The sequence below is a fragment of the Artemia sp. Qi Xiang Cuo genome, chromosome 5 (assembly GCF_049724085.1).
Source record: "Artemia sp. Qi Xiang Cuo chromosome 5, ASM4972408v1, whole genome shotgun sequence".
Lineage (NCBI taxonomy): Eukaryota > Metazoa > Arthropoda > Branchiopoda > Anostraca > Artemiidae > Artemia > Artemia sp. Qi Xiang Cuo.
In genome coordinates this window covers 39,595,503-39,612,719 of record NC_142798.1, presented here as the reverse complement: position 1 = coordinate 39,612,719, position 17,217 = coordinate 39,595,503, and the positions used below count along the sequence as shown (strand labels likewise).

At 35.3% G+C, this 17,217-nt stretch overlaps 1 protein-coding gene across 1 annotated transcript in view; it reads right to left on the bottom strand.

The window, feature by feature from the left end:
- Positions 1-5,987: 5,987 nt before the first annotated feature.
- Positions 5,988-17,217, bottom strand: part of LOC148952125 (serine/threonine-protein phosphatase 2B catalytic subunit 2-like) — a 135,115-nt gene continuing 123,885 nt past the window's right edge. The window contains exons 10-11 of the mRNA XM_089088852.1: positions 15,803-16,066; positions 5,988-7,680 (exon numbers count right to left, since the gene is read on the bottom strand). Coding sequence (XP_088944978.1) covers positions 7,493-7,680; positions 15,803-16,066 — 452 coding nt within the window. The 3' untranslated portion in view covers positions 5,988-7,492. The remainder of the gene's footprint in view (positions 7,681-15,802; positions 16,067-17,217) is intronic.

Sequence of the window (17,217 nt, the reverse complement as noted above, 5' to 3'; positions counted from 1 at the left end):
AACTATTCTCCGATTTATCAAAATCAGTCGTCATCCTTTAACAAACTGTCTCCCCCCCCCTCCAAAAAGAAGTTGACATAGTAAGACTTCGGACGCGCCTATGCAGTAGGGAATGACGTACTTGGTCCCAAAGAACGGCATACGTTCTTTACATTGGAGCCAAAAATACAGTTGCTGTGACCGGTTCAAGTACGTGAACGTCTTGCAGATGCAAAGAAAGCAGTTGAGAAAAGACCTTAGTTACTCTCAGGTACAGTAGGATGCCGAAAATATCTATACTGTTAAAAAAAATAAATACCTTTTCAAGGTTTGTCCTGTCATAGCTTTCACAGGTCGAAAACCGGCGACGCCCAACCTTTGGTAAGCAAAAATCATAATAGTTCAATAATAAAGCCTAGTACTACGACGCAACAGTGGAAAAAAACGAGACCGTTTTCCCCGCAGATATCTTGGAAACTTGCGGTGATAGAACATGAGACTTTTCAGGTTGGAAATCACTTGAATTGAAGCTGGAAAAGTTCCTCTTTCTTTAACAAAAGCTTAAATTGCACAAAACTTTGCCAAAAACACGGGTTATTCCAGATGAATTAGTTTATCAAACGCAAATCAAAGCAACAGCTTACCTTTGATGTTGTTCGAGCATATGAAAATCCAATAGCATCGAACCGTAATGGCGTCAACAGTGTGGCTAAGTCAACACTGTAAGCTCATAATATAACTTCGTGTAATTTTTCTACTCCTTGTGCTAATTTATTACATAAGAAAGTTTCTGAAAATGTAAAAAAATCTTAAATGATTCATTTCAATCATATTAGATATCGGCTGAAGTTTTTCCAGTGTATTTAATAAAGTTATTTAAGTTTTATCCTTGGGCGAAACAGTTGAAGTTGACGATAAATCTTTCGGAATTTAGCTTGGAATGCTAAAGTCCGAGATCCGAAAGCACTCCAAATTGCCCGAAAAGAGACATACTATAATTTCATTTATCTTATAATTCTATCTTAAATAACTAATTGTGCTTGATTAAGAATAGCAATTATTTTCATTATTGAAACTAAAAACGGACGTTTTTTTTATTACAGGCTTCACGGCTCCATCACATATGGTGATTTGCCGCTAGCCCTGGTAGTTACCTCATTTCCTAACGCTGAGGTATTTGTTATACCTTCTCTTGAACGCGTCAAGGGAAGGATTTTCCGGGATGAATTCTGCCGGCAATCTATTCCATGTGGCAACCGATCGCCGGGAGAAACTCGTTTTGAGATATTTTTGGCGGGGAGTACCCTGCTCAAGGTAGTCCTGACGAGCTGTACTTCGGCGAGTTGATCACAAGGACTTTGCTCTATCAGGAATGAGCTTCGATAGCTCCTCTGAAGGAGGGTTATACAAGTACTTTATAAAAGTAGAAAACCGACATGGACGCTACATCGACGTTAACTTAAAGTACCTTAAATCTGCACTTGCTAGTGATAAGACGAATCCTGTTTTGGCCACCATCGATGATTGTAAATTGGCTGGTCATCCGTGGCCAGTCATCAGGTGCACTACGATTTGTTGAGTCACTCCTTGATTTTTCACTATTCTTTAAAGTTTTTGATAGCATTTATGACTACTGTATTAAATTAGAGTTACTAAAATACGGTGATCTAGTGAAACTAACATTATACCCATTTTACGACAGATTGGGTTATACTTCCCATAATGCGTTGACAGTTTTATCCTTGCTGTAATCCTCATTCTAAGCCATTAAAGTTTATAACGATCCCTAATTCATTCCATTTCTTTCGTTTCACATCGATTGTTATTGTCGCAAGCTCCATGTCAGATTTTCTCTCAATTTTTATTTTGGTTACAAACCAGACTATTTTGTGACTGTTTGTTTCTAGGTTTTCTTTTCTTTTTTCTTTCTTTTTTACATATCGACATAAATGGTGGTGGTGGACTTTGAAACTAAAAAACAAGCAAAAAAAACAACAGAAAAACAAACAGCTTATTAATAGTACACGGAATATATAAAACTCTTCATTTTCTTTACTCGTTCGGTTATGAGTTAAACATTTAAATTTAATGCAGAAGCATCAGCTCCAAAGTCCGCCAACAATTTTTTTTTCTTCAAATTTTGTTAATTTTTTTCTGCGCTTTATGATCATAATATTCATCATTTTGAATAGAGAACGGAAATGAGTCACAAATTCTAAGAGCTACAAATCTTGATCATCAAAACTGCACAACATCCTCCGATTTTTTTTTTTTTTTTTTTTTTTTTTTTTTTTTTTTTATACTGCTGACTGAAAAAAAATTTCAAGCCTTTAGACTTGATTTTGTGATGAACTTAAGTTTTAATTCGGGATGAACTTATGTTGAAAGAACTACATCATCCAAAAACAAAGAAAATGCTTCGTTTCATAAAAAAAAGAGGCATAAGTTACGATTTTTTTTATTTTACACTAAGAACCACTTTAATAAACTTCAAAAGATTTAATACAACAAAAACAAAAATAAAGAATTCTTTCTACATGCTCAACAACCAGCTGACTTAGAGTGATACACAATTGACCAAGTGATGAGCATATTCAAAGCTCACCCCAGATACATCGGATAGTCAGCAAACTTTAGTAATGTTCCTTATAAGTAAAACGTTCAGAAAAAAAATTTAATCTTATTCCAAGTTTAAGAAAAAATCAAGGAGACAAAAAAAAAGCACAGGCAGAGATAAGGTCAAATAGGCTAGTTTCAACACTGGGTCACTCGTTTAACGGTCAATTACTATGTTTGCTATTAGTTGGTTCTTAGTATTAAATGACCAGCGAGAAGGCGAACTTCAAAAGGCTCGTCACTCATTGGTTGAGCAGCAGCGCGGAGCAAGAGAGCAATATAATTACACAAAACAAACAATTATTAGTGCAAAAATCCACAGAGAAAAATTTAACCAAACCCATATTCATTCACTATACCTATTGGGGCTATGTAACACCCCTGCACTTAAAAAAAACAAACCATAGCATAATAAACAGAAATAGAACACAAAAAACGAAACGAAGGGATCAAGTAATTACTGAGCAAAGTTAATATTCCACAAAATATCTGCTAAGACTAGAAAAAACATTGCATTAGTTTACCGTGTCAAATTTCCCATGTATAACCAACTTTAGAATGAACTATTTAAACTTTGACAGTCTCTCTACACAAAGCTTTCTGGTTTGTATAGAGAATATAATGAACAGTTTTCAGAAAAATTAGTGGAAAATAAACACTTTAAGCGTGTTTGAGTTTAAAATTTTTACTGGTATTTACAGCTTGAAAAATCGTTGAAAAACCTCAAAGATTTTGCAAATCAAAAGTTTCAAATCATTACTATTTTGTTCCTTCTTTTTGAATTGATTCCTCAATTCCAATCTACTTGCGTCTTTCTATAACTTTGTACTTTGTTCTTGCAGTATTAAAACCTGCTTTTTTTTGCAAATATATGAACTTATATGCTTAAAGAAATAAAAAAGTATGCAATTTAAAAAAAATCGAAGTATTTTCTAACCAACTTACTGTAGTGAAATTTCAAACTACAAAGAAAGAAAAACGCAGTTTTCTTTCACATAAGTTTCCTAAGAATATCCACCAATGGCATTTCATACATTATTTTTACACTTTAAGAAAAATATACACTTCCCTTCCTATCAAGTATAGCAAAGCTCAACTCACAAGATTTTGCAAAAAAAAAAAAAAAAAAAAAAAAAAAAAAAAAAAAAAAAAAAAAAAAAAAGACAGCAACCAAACTTTTTCCCAAAATGCTTATCTTGTCCTATGTTTTCGCACTAATTTCTAAACTATCCTAAACAGAGCAATAGATTTACAGAGTAAAATCATTAAGCCATTCGGAATATTTATCAGTACGCAGCCTGTTATAGAACACCGTTTTACGTTTACTATGCAAAGGTCTACAACCCCACAAACAACTCTGGCCTTTAAAATATTTATCGACGTTAATTAGCTTTCCAAAAACCAATAATTTGAATTCTCATCTAAGTCGTATTTATAATACTGTATTTATCAATAGGAAACAACTTCAGCATAGTATGGTTTTGTGTGTAATAAATAATTTTACTTTAATGAAAATTTCCTGAGAGTTGATTAAGTATTAAAACTAGGGAGTTGTTAAGTTGTCAAGATATAGCAACTAAAAAATCTCGCACTCGCTTCACTAACATTTAGAAAAATCGCAAAGTAAACGGCAAGGGTTTTAACAGCAAAGAAAAGTTGCAATAACTTATTAAAAATTGCAATATATAACAATTTATTTTTGGCAAGAGTGTTTTACACTTAATATGGTTTAGTGTTTCTTTGAAAGATGAAAGGACTGACCTTCAACCCCTTCCCAGGCTCATCCAGTCCAACTACATCTGAGATACCATCCAACTTCTCAAATACCTAGTGTTGTCCTTCCCATTACATCTCAAAATTACCTTTATTTTCTGTTAAGAGGGCAGAGATCTCTTTCTCCCCCTTAAGATTCAACTGCGGGCTGACAAAAATGGATCTCGAAAAATGTCTGCCAGCGCATGCTGAATGTTTACAGAGTTCTCTTTGAGGGTAGACGAGCATAAGTCTGGCAACTGAATTTTGCTCATATGAACTTTTCGTACACTGCTTTGTTAATTAACAGACTATTACTTCTTTGGAAAAATCTATTAGTGATAAAGTACAGTAAAATCCAACCAAAATAAATTCCACCATACTGTCGAATGGTGAAGCACATCTCTGAAACACCTGCTCCTATCCCAACTCCTGATGTTATTGATGAGGTAGGTTCAGCTTCTAGTACAGGTATAAAGTCAAATATAGCACTACCCCCATTCTCAAGGGGTAACCCAGAGGAACCACCAGAGATGGCAAGAGCTAGGTGGCATGAATGGGTAGACCAATGGACACAGACTGGACATAAAATGGTATTCACTGATGGATCATGCTTTGTCACTGGGGGTGGGGCTGCGGTTGTGGTCCTTGGGCTCAGTCATGCCCTGTCTTTTAAAGTAACAGAGAAGTTGTCAATATTTTCACTTTGTATGCACTATTGAAAGCGTTTGAATTTATTGCAAGTGTTTTGCCAGTAGGTAAATATTTGATATGTAGTGACTCACTTTCAGTGCTGAATTATTTGATGTATGGCCATAGGCCAGCAAGAAAATCACTGTTGCTTTTAGAAAAGATACTGCTAAAACTGATGACAACCAAGTATGATATTGTTGCAACATGGGTACCAGCACATGTTGGAATTAGGGGAAATGAACAGGCGGATAAGCTGGCAAAATAGGGTGCTAGGTATGGGGAGAATTTAGTATGTCAGTGGTCAGTGAAGGATTTTTATGTTATTATGATAAGTTGCTAAAGGAGAAGGAGAAAGAGGTATTTGGTCAAAGGTCTCAGAACCAGATCCTTGATTTGTATGATTATGGTACCCCACCTCCTGATCTATGTCACCCAGTCAGGCACCTGGCTATCAGTATATTCAGGCTCAGAACAGACCATGTTCGAATTAGGAGTATTTCAATTAAATGGAAGTCAGTAGATTCTCCATTACGTGAGGTATGCAATGTAGAAGAGGATGTTAGGCATATTTTAATATATTGTAAAAAGTATGAGACACAGAGACTGCCACTAAAAAAAGCGTGCCTAAGTATTTTGGTGCATTAACGCTCAGAAGTATCCTGGGCCATGTATGAGTATGTGTATATATTGCAAGCCAAGCTCATCAGTTTAAATTGCCATATCAGCCACTTGTGTTTGAATTGTAAATATGGAGGCCCAATTGTGAGACCATTGGACAGAGTTGAATACAGCTTGACATCGATTTATTGTTTTTTGCCTTGATATTCTTCAAAACCCCTCCCTAACCACAGTGAAAAAATCCAGAAGGCTAGTTAAGCTATTTGACCCTTTGTCATGACAGAACAACCTCTGGACAGCTGAAATTTTGACATGGAATACCTTTCATACCTAAAGGCTCTGATGAAATCATGGAGACGTGCACAATGAGCAGCCTGCCCAGGAGTGCTTCAAACAAACAACTACAACAGCAGTAAAATCAGATTGACAAATCTGTATAAACAGAATATATCGTGAAAAAACAATTGGCAAATGAGACATCATCGTTTAACGAAGAGGGAGTTAGTGTTGATCATGACGATATACGTAGATGGATAAGCAAAGATGGATATTCTTGATATATAATCTTAGAAGTGGGTTCTCACGTCTCTACTTTTTACAGGTCTAAGAATTAAAAAAAGTTGACGAAGATCATTGGCAAAGACGTGCTTAAATATATGCTGCTAGAGTCGCACTCTATCTCGAGCCTCAAGAATGGGTTGATCTGAGTTATTACGGGTAGTAATGGGTAGTACTGAAAATACGTTGCAATTGAACTCGCAACAGTCCAGTTTCAAGATAATTTTTTATTCGATTGCTCGTCACCATTTAATGTGATCACGTAGTTTTATAAGTTTAGGCACTCACTTATTTTCAGAATACATTTTTTTACTGATTAACATTTTCGTGGTAATAAAAAGCACAGTAGAAGACAAGAAAAACAGAAAAAAACCCACAAAAAATGAAATTGAACCAGACTATTTTCCCAGTTTGTAGAAGCCTTGAAGGTTTATAACGTAGCCAGCAATTTTAAAAGGAGTAATACCGTGTATTTCAGACTAAAGACTAGAATAATATTAGTAAAAATAAATAAGAAAGATTACAATTTGCGATTTATAAGGAGGATGAGCTTTCCCAACCTGTGCTTATGCGTGGTGGCACTGAGAAAACTATGTTACAGTGAAATTTTTCTCCTGGTAGAAATTGTTTGTTTTTGTAAACTGAAATATTATTTGAATTGCATAAGATCTCCAAGTTAGCACCCCACTTCTTTCATCTAAGACAAGCACGTAAATTAAAACGGGGCTATTGAAAAAAAAAAAGAACAAAAAAAAAAAAAAAAACAGAACCACTCTTCACACACTGGTCTAACATCCCGAATATTAAATACAGTAAGGCATAAAGCTTAGACAAAAGAACCAAAAAAAACTTCACAGTAAGATATACACAAATTCAGTAAAAAAGTACTTGGTTAAGAAAGGTAATTTGACAATTTTGAATTCAAACCTAGCTAATAAAAACATGAAAAAGGGAATCGGTAAAAACTGTCATAGCTCGCAGCGCAAAAGCAAGTTCATACAAATGCTATTAGAGAGATAGAGAAAGACACAAAAGAGAGCTGAACTTTCTAGAGAACGTAATGTATTTCAATACTAAGCAAAAATATTCCTAAAATTGACGATAACAGTCCGTATGGCTGGTTTCAACATTTTTCTTTGCACTTTCCTTTTTTTGTTTGGCTTTTTATTTTATTCACTGCAAAGCTAAAAAAGGGATGAACCAGGAAAGAGAATAGGAGCAAACCAGGGATCACGTGACCAGGTTAACAGCTCAGCTGATTGTGCAGAAATAAATATTAAGAATGCGAATTGTTCGCTGGACCTTTGGACACGTGATTATTCTTTTCGTCACTATTACTGGAAGAATATATAGCCACGGGTGGAGGAGCATCTTTTCTGGGTGGCATACGCTCATTCATCGCATCAAGTCCCTTGGCTTCTTCAAAGGATGTAATCTTGTGATTTGGACTGAATCCTTGTAAAGCTAAAAAAAAAAAAAAAAAAAAAAAATTAAGATGAATATCTTTTGACAACAAGTAGTCCTTTCCTATGTAGTTTAAATAGAAGACGATTATCATGAGAGAAGAGCATAATCACAGAAACAGCCTATCCATTCAATTTTTCCACTTTAAATAGGTGCATGTCAAGGAACTCCAAGTTATAATAAACCTAACACCTCAATTTCTAGCGAGAAAGGGAAACCGACATACAAATATGAAAAGACTTGCCGTCGTAACTCAGTGGCGGAATGCCCGCTTAGTGTGCTACAGACCATGGGCTTGAGTCCCACCAATGACATATTTCTTATGAGGAACAACTTTAAGTACACTATGTAATAGTGTTGTTGAAACAGAATTTTCTCCTATTTCTAATTCAGTTTTTTTTTTGTTTTTTTTTTTTTACTTAGAATTAGAATAAGTAATCATAATTCTTGCCTTAACTTGGAAACTGCATATAACTGTTCAACATTTTATTTTTTTTTTAGTGAAATTTGAGCGTTTTTTAAAAAAATAGAAGTCAAAATCGATAGGAATTTTTTTTTTGCGCAGTGTTGTATGCTGAATTCGAATTAGAGTGTGACCTGAACGTGAAAGATGATCATGGGTTTTTTCATTTAAATTATCTTGGCGTCAATTCTTTTTTTTTTGAAGGTTCTCCTGCTATCAGAAACTTTGCTTAATGACAGTAACACTGGCCTCCTGGATATTTTTTTTTTTTATTGAATACCCGTCATTCAAATAACATGACAAGATGAAGTAGGAAAAAAAAAGAAAAAAAAAAGAAAAAAGAAAAACATAACAAAAACACATTAACAAGAAACCAATTACTACACTAACTCTTGTCACAGATATGATATTTAACGGCAAAATTAAACATGACTAGAGACAAACTAGACATACAAAATTACTAAGCATTATTGAATTAGAGCATGATATCAATCATTCTGTGAAGAATTGAGTTTGATTATGCTTGGCAATTAATTTAGAAATTGCAAGATTAGGGTCAGCGAGCTTAAATTTTCTGATCAATGGAGAATTTCGATGCCAAAGTGTAACCGAAGCAAATATTTAGCGAACAGAAAGAAAATGGAGCAATATACAAGATGCGAGGGAGGGCTAAGGCGTTGATACACAATTGACCAAGTGATGAGCATATTCAAAGCTAAAAAAAATTAATCTTATTCCAAGTTTAAGAAAAATTCAAGGAGACAAAAAAAAGCATAGGCAGAGATAAGGTCAAAAAGGCTAGTTTCAACACTGGGTCACTCGTTTAACGGTCAAATGACCGTTAATGACCAGCGAGAAGGCGAACTTCAAAAGGCTTAGAAACTGCATATAACTGTTCAACATTTTCTTTTTTTTTTAGTAAAATTTGAGTGTTTTGTAAAAAATAGAAGTTAAAATCGATAGGGATTTTTTTTTTGCGCAGTGTTATATGCTGAATTTGAATCAGAGTGTGATCTGAGCGTGAAAGATGATTATGGGTTATTTCATTTAAATTATCTTGGCGTCAATTCTTTTTTTTTTGAAGGTTCTCCTGCTATCAGAAACATTGCTTAATGACAGTAACACTGGTCTCCTGGATATTTATTTATTTATTTTATTGAAAACCCGTCATTCAAATAACATGATAAGACGAAGTAGGGGAAACAGAAAAAAAAAAAAAAAATCACATGAACAAGAAACCAATTACTACACTAACTCTTGTCACAGATATGATATTTAACGACAAAATTAAACATGAACTAGAGACAAACTAGACATACAAAATTACCAAGCATTATTGAATTAGAGCATGATATCAATCATTCTGTGAAGAATTGAGTTTGATTATCCTTGGCAATTAATTTAGAAATTGCAAGATTAGGGTCAGCGAGCTTAAATTTTCTGATCAATGGAGAATTTCGACACCAAAGTGTAACCGAAGCAAATATTTAGCGAACAGAAAGAAAATGGACCGGACTTTCAGGCAATCAGCTCAAGTCTAGTAAACAGCTTCCAAAATGGAGCAATATACAAGATGCAAGGGAGGGCTAAGGTATTGAAAATGCTAGCTAATAGTAGGTGGTTGAATAAAATTTTGCTGCAACAACTGATGTATAAGAAGCAAATATACGTCGTGTGAGATGGTCTGGTCTAGGAGCAGGGATCTGCTGTGGCAAACCAAGGAACCAATGTGAAGACTTAGATAAACGAGGTGGTATCACCAAGCGCTATAAATGACGTTTCAAGTTAAAAAGCACTATTTCTAAATTATCAGAACTGAACCGACAGCCAAGTTTAAGATACTTCTGTTGAAGTGTGACAAAGATCTCATTCATTCTTTGAAGGGTACGGCTGAAATATAAAACATCATCTGCATAACAAACTAGAGACAAATTCAATGAAGATTCAATGGGTGGGGGAGGGGGGGGGGGCATTGGTCTTGATCATCCAACACACAATTATTGGAAAGATTAGGAGAAAAAACTGCTCCTTGACGTGCACCTTTCAAGACACGAATAAGTTTCTTATGTGGAACAGGGGACATATTTTTATCCGGAGGCAGACATTCTCCTGAGTATTCAGCCTCAATTAGTGCATTGGCTACAACTGTGAGGGCATGTGCTCAACCTATTCCCCACTCGAATCCAAACTGGTGCGGTGGAGCGCAACATACCTATTCAAGGTCGATCGGAGAAGAATCTCCGAGACTTTGCAAAAGGAAGTCGCAATCGTAAAAGGTCGAAATGATGAACATTCTGGGTTCGGTTTTCCTCTTCTGAGAATATGAATACGGTCTCCAATGAAAAAAGAAGAGGGTACAATTCGCTGTGTAAAAGGATGTGGTCAATACCATTGGATGATCAAGGCTTAAAATGCCTGATGACATCTTCAATTGATGCTGCACTAACAATGAACTCTATTGAGACTGGTAACAAGGAAATTGTTTAACTCAGTTTCATAAAAGAGTTCAAGGTGTTGATCAGAAGCAGCAAACTCGGATCCATAGAAGGCAGACTATTCCTCATCAGGAATTTCAGCCGAAGAAACAGATGAGGGGGACCTCTCTTTGCGAGAGATAATTCTAAAAAGAAAATTTCTGTCATTTTTAGCACGTGCCAAATGGGCGTTTAATACGTTTCTACGATGAAGAGTAAGAGCCTTAGAAAAATTCTTCTTTGTATAGAGACGAATAAGATTCACAACACCACGAATAAGATTCTTCCAAAGCTTAAACCAAAATTTTGCTTCGAGGCAGGAAGCTACGAGATCAGGACTTAAAGACCAGCCTGGAATGATGCCCTCACGGATTTTCCAAAGCAGGACAGCTTGATTTTAAGCAAAACGAAAAGCATCGCTGATTTCGGCTACATTCATATCCATGCAAAGTCTCACGTCATGTTTTGGCAATTTGGTTCATCTGGCAAATTGCATTAAGGAATTCAGCGAAGAAAACTAATTTTTTTCAAACTAGTAGGCAACTGTCCCCCATGCAGATCTTTTCCTGACTTTCTAATGTCTTTTCATGATCAATGTGAAAAGTTACCTCTTGCTTGAGGGCCTGTCATTATTGCGGGCCATTCCAGTATCGCTATATCAAGTCAAAAATAAATCTGCAATAACTTCTTTTTTAAATATTTGCGTTTCGTGTAATTTGTGCCTTTATAAATTCTAGATTGTTAGAGCAGTCATTTTTTATTAGGATTTTTGAATTTTAGAAAAAAAAGAAGAATTTTTAAGCAATATTCGATTTAGTTTTCAGAAGAAAAGAACGACAGTGAAATTATTAATTTATCTGAATGCTTACTATTATTAACAAGGGTCTGAATAAAGACTAGAAAATGGGCGCAATTTTTATTTATTTCATGAAAGTATTGGATGTGACTTAGCCAAGACCTTTTACTACTGAAGTTTATTTTTCGCTAAGCTTAATAAGTTAGCTTAAAATGTAAACAAATAAAAACTGAAAATTTCTCGCCAAATCTTTAAATATCTACCCTTGTATTATAGGGATAATTAAGAAATATACCATTATATCCAGAGCTACATCTGTAAGGGTTTATGGTCGATGAAAGCATGTCTTTCTTGGAACTTTTTTGGAAGCTTAGTTCAAATTTATCGAGAAATCAAGGAATTTCGAAAAAACTAAAATATTAGTTGCCTTAGAGTTTCCTAAAAACCTGGTATTTCTCACTTGTACTTTATATGTCCTTTATTGTTGTAGTATTAAGATGGGTGTTTTAAACCAGTAAATACCAATTAAACAAATAAAACATGCCAAAATAATACAAGTCGTTTTCTTAGCTGTAAATATGCACGTGAATCAGTTAGAGATAAATATAAGTATTTAGAACATTGCCCGCTTCTGGTTTGTATCGTTTTTACACATCTCTTTCTGGAGATCGGTGCATGTTATACGTTTCTCTGATTAAATTGAAACAAGATTTTTGTTTCATTCTCATTTTTCACGTGGTATTTATAATTTCTGTGTACATGGATTGGAGTTGACTCGTTTTGACTTCTCTTTAATTTATAACGGTTGTACACCAAGGAACACGCTTGATGTTTTATTATACAAACAACTACATTTCGTTAACCTGCTTCATTAAACCTACCTTTTCTTATTTTGTTTTTCTTACTTTTTTACGATCTTCATTATTTTTATTTATCTTTTTGTTTACTATCATTATTGTTAATTCTATAATCATTGCTATATATAATCATTATTTATAATAGATGGTTGAAAGTTCTCTCTAAAACCTATTTTATTACTTTTTAAGTAGTCATGGACTTGGACTCGGATACACATACACAGGGCCTATTCTATTTGTTTGTCCCTTTTCTTAATACAAATTTAATTTGAATAATTCAAAGATTTTCATCAGCTCCAACAATTTTTACTCAAACCAGTACGTATAAACCACGGATGCAAGAATTTTTGTTTTTCATTCTATATACAAGACTGCGCTAGAAAATTTTTCTAAAATCCAATCCTGAAATCCAAAGCAAAAGAAAAGTCTATTTAATTTGGCAAATTGCTTTGACAAATTGGCTCCAACCCAGTTTAAAAACACAGCTTAAATCTCTAATGAAAATCAAATCAATGGTATGTTATCAAGCAGTAACAAAAACAGCTGAGAAAATTTCTTATTGCAAGAAAATTTATAAATTTATTTTAAAATCTATACGGAACTGTTTGTTCCTTTGGATAAGGCTTGAAATACCTTCACCAATGTTTACCAAAAATATTACAAAGCTATCATTAAAATAACCAATCGCAATATAAAAAAATGAAATTGACGGTCAAATTTTGACCAGCAATAAACAATATAGTACAATTAAAAACATACCAAATAGCATATGAAATAAGTTCCATACATAAATAATAATTATAAAATAAATAAATATATATATATATATATATATACATATATATATATATATATATATATATATATATACGGGGGATAAATCATCCGATACTTCAAACGTTTTCCCCCAGATTTCTCCAGGTAGCTGAGATCCATTTAGAGCAGGGTCGACTCCGGCTGAGCTTATAGAGTCACACCACTGACCCTCGTCTTCAATAAATCAATAAATTGCATTATCACCCCCTCTCAATTAAAGGAGTAAATTCCTTTGGCAAATTTTCAAATCAGCAGGCAAAGCGCCAAATCCAGTTCACTTGACCTCGAAAGTTTAACGAAGAAAACTTCCCGTAGGCAAGGATACTCGCGTACAGTAATTGGGATCCCTCTTCTACATGCTAATTCGAGAATATATAAAATTTAAAATCAACACAAAAGAGCCTTACCATGCTAAATTCAATAACTTGAACATCCAAATCTAGTAAAACAGAACTGGGGATGCACCTCTACAATGAAATTCTTGGGTGGCGCTTAAAGTCGGAATAAATATTGTTTAACTATAGCCTGACGTTCATACACACAGGGGCATTACAGAAAACGCAATGCATTGCGTATTCCGCACCGCATCGCCAAATCCGTGAAACCGCTGACTCTGTTCATCCTAGCTATTTTATTATGGTGATATATTCCAAATTTAAAAGGATCTTTGCAGTTGGTCACTTTTCCTGCATCTCAGTCGCTAAATTCACTTTTTTTTAACGAGTTTGCCCTGTGTGATCCTTGAGATAGGAGATTGCAGCTTGCCCATGACTGTGGTCGAGCTACAATTAATAGTCTAGACCTACATAGCCAAGGCTGGGCTATTACAGCAAAATTGCCGAATCAACAGTTGTATTTGTCAATAAAAGGGTGGGAACACAGAATGGTAAAACAGATATCTCCCCCCCTCCTTTTAGTAGATTGTGAGCTTTGGTCATACTTTGGTGCTTAGCTTGCAGTCCAGTGCACTGTTCACAACATTCTGTCTGGCAAATTCGTCTCTCTCGAGGTCTTCTCCCAAGCCTTCTGAATTAAATTGCATCTTTTATGCTCAGGATGAATTTGTCAAATTATTATTTGATGAAATTTAACAGCTAAAATCAACCTTTCAATTACTTCCATGTTCTTTTCTTCCGCGATTCGCAAGCGTTTTAACCGCAACCGTTGGATTTTTTCAACGCATGAGTCTTGCGGAAAACCGCAAGGATGAGCGACAAGAGACGCATGCGTTCCTCCGCAACAACAATACACAACCGGTTTCCACAGATCCGTGCTCTGTGTGAATATAAGTTAAAGCTCTTGGCTACGTCAGAAGAAGAAATTTCAGTGTGCAATATTTGAGACGTATCTATTGTAGCGACTTGACAGACTGGTTCTAGGCTAAGTACTGAAGTATCATAGTTGCACATAAACTCAAGTTTAGAAATGCCTTATAAATTAAATCCTAAATGATGGCCATGAGTTTGAGTGGTAGCGGTACCTTGATTCTTTTTTCTTTAATAAAAAAAGGAGAAAGAATATTTTTTTTGGTAAAGTGCAAATGAGAATAATCTTTTGGGGGTTTCATGGTTGGCGGCGATATCACAATTTATATGGCAATTTCTTTTTATTTTTTTTTAGTTTGACTTCACTGTTCATTGTAATTTTTATACGTGTTAAGTATAATCTCTTCCTTCATAGCAATTCTACTCGAATCCATTTATTAATCGTAAAAAAAAACTGTTTTGTTTTACATTAAATATGCGTTTGTAGTGTATCGTATTTTATTATGAATATACTGCAATATTTGCCCCCTATCGATAATCAACAAGCTCAAAAATCGCTCGATACGAGGCGTGGTGGAAATTGGAAGCCATCTTCCCACATACTGCGATCTGGTTAAGCAAACTCGTATTACAATTGTAGCCTTAAACTGGTAGTCATTGACTTCGAAAGCACCTTAAATACAGCCCAAAAGGATTCCATATTTCACTTTTTGCTTTAACAAGCTCAGAAGTCGCTTAGAAAAATGTAAGCGACACACTTTATTCTGTTTTAATACGCTAATATTTTAATTTAACTCGTGTGTTTGTAATTAGTGACTTCGAAAACTCATATACTAAGTTATTCAATATTAAACCAAGTTCAGAATATATTCATTGCATAAGGTATCGGGTACTTGTTTAAGCGCTTACCAAGCTATTACCTGAGTGAACCCCGATCTTTGACTTCCAGATTTGTGTAGATTAAAAACTGTACGCGATCGTGACTTTAACAACGCATAACATGCCCATATTTTACTAGAATCTATTGGTGAAGTTTAAGAATCTATTAATGAAGGGACTGCTCCAGAATAAAGAAACTAAAATTAAAATAATGGTGCCATATTTAGAACTAGTAACTTCTACAACGCCACAGTAGCAACTTTGATATAAGTCAAACATCAAGTCTGAAACATCCTGAAACAATGTCTGAAACATCACGCCTGGTATCGTGACCACATTTTCGTGTAGGACAGTCATCAGATTATCTAAGACCACTCCTTAAATAACCACTGAGAAGTCACAAGTCGAAAGAAGTGGAAAATGCATATGTTTACGAATTTAGGGGGAGGGGGCAAGTTCCATAATCTTCTAGCATGTATTTCTGAGGCCTTTCGGTAGTTTTTCTCTTTGTACTTATTTTCAGCTTTTCAAGATCATTCGGTTCAATCCTTAAAACAGATAGGGTAACTTACCATTTCTAAGAGAGTTCTTTCCACCGGACAATGCACCAAGGGGTAGAGATCCAGTAGGAGTGAGTCCTTTCAACTGTAGCACGCTCTCACTTTCTTCTCTCAAAACGCTAAAGACTCGTGCCATCTTTCCAATGGCTCGGATTTTGTTCTTTATCACCTCCTTACGAACTTGGGCTTGTTCAGCAGTAACGTCTGCATCTTCTACATCAGTCATTAGTTCATCGTCTGAACAAATATTCAGAACGTTGACCAGCATTTCCGTAACTAAAATATAATAATTGTAAGGCTTAGGATTAGTAAATCAGTATTGGTGGTCCTCGCCGTCCTCACAAGGTATACTCTCTCTCTCTCTCTCCCATGGGAACTCAACTAATTGACTTCCATGTAAGGATATGCCTTTTTAATCCTTAATAAATGGAAGAACTGACTTTGTTTAAAAGCAACGGCGTCTGGTTATAAAGTAACATGAAGGATGTTTAAGTCAAATATTTCAAGACTTTTAAATGGGCCATGCTCCCATTTAATACCGATATGCGATCAATATCTCATAGTCATCCGTTTTTCAACCATTACTACTATTACTACTACTACTAAAAACTCACTGCAACACCAAACCACCTGAGGCAGACACAGCTACGCACGCTCCTCCTCCATCCCAATATATTCAAAGCCTCCCTTTTTACACCCTCCCACGAAGTTCCCATTACCTTTAAATCTTTCTCTGTGACGTCCTCCCACCCTAGACGAGGACAACCTGCATTCCGTTTAGCCCTAGACAGTTGGCCGAAAAGAACAATCTTCGGCAATCTGTCATCCTTCATCCACACAACGTGCCCTAGCCACCTCAACCTTTCTTTCATTATAGCCCTAGAGAACGGTATTGAACCATATTTTTCGTACAGCCTATTGCTTGAAATACGGTCAGTCAGCCGGGTACCCATAACAATCCTTAAGCAATTTCTCTAGAAAACATCTAGCAAATCTTCATCCGCTTTTCGGAGCGCCCATGCTTCAGAGCCATATATGACCACTTTCATCGCTGTAGCTTCTAATATTCCAATTTTCTTTCGAAGACCAATTTTCCCACTTTTCCAAACTCTTTTAAACTGTAAAAAACACCCTGAGGCTTGGTTATTTACATTCAACTTGTTCACTGCTCCCACCGTCTTTACTAATAATACTACCAAGGTAAGTGAAGCTGCCCATCTGATCAATCTTTTCATTACAAAACGTCACCTTTTCATCTTCACTTATTCCTAGTCTTTGTTACTTAATCTTCTCAGCATTAATTTTCAAGCATATTCTAGCACCATGAACTCGCAAAACCTCTAAAAGTTCATACATTTTGCTCACACTTTCATCTAGGATGCTTAAATCATCAGCATAATCTAAGTCCAGGAGACTGTTTCCTCCCC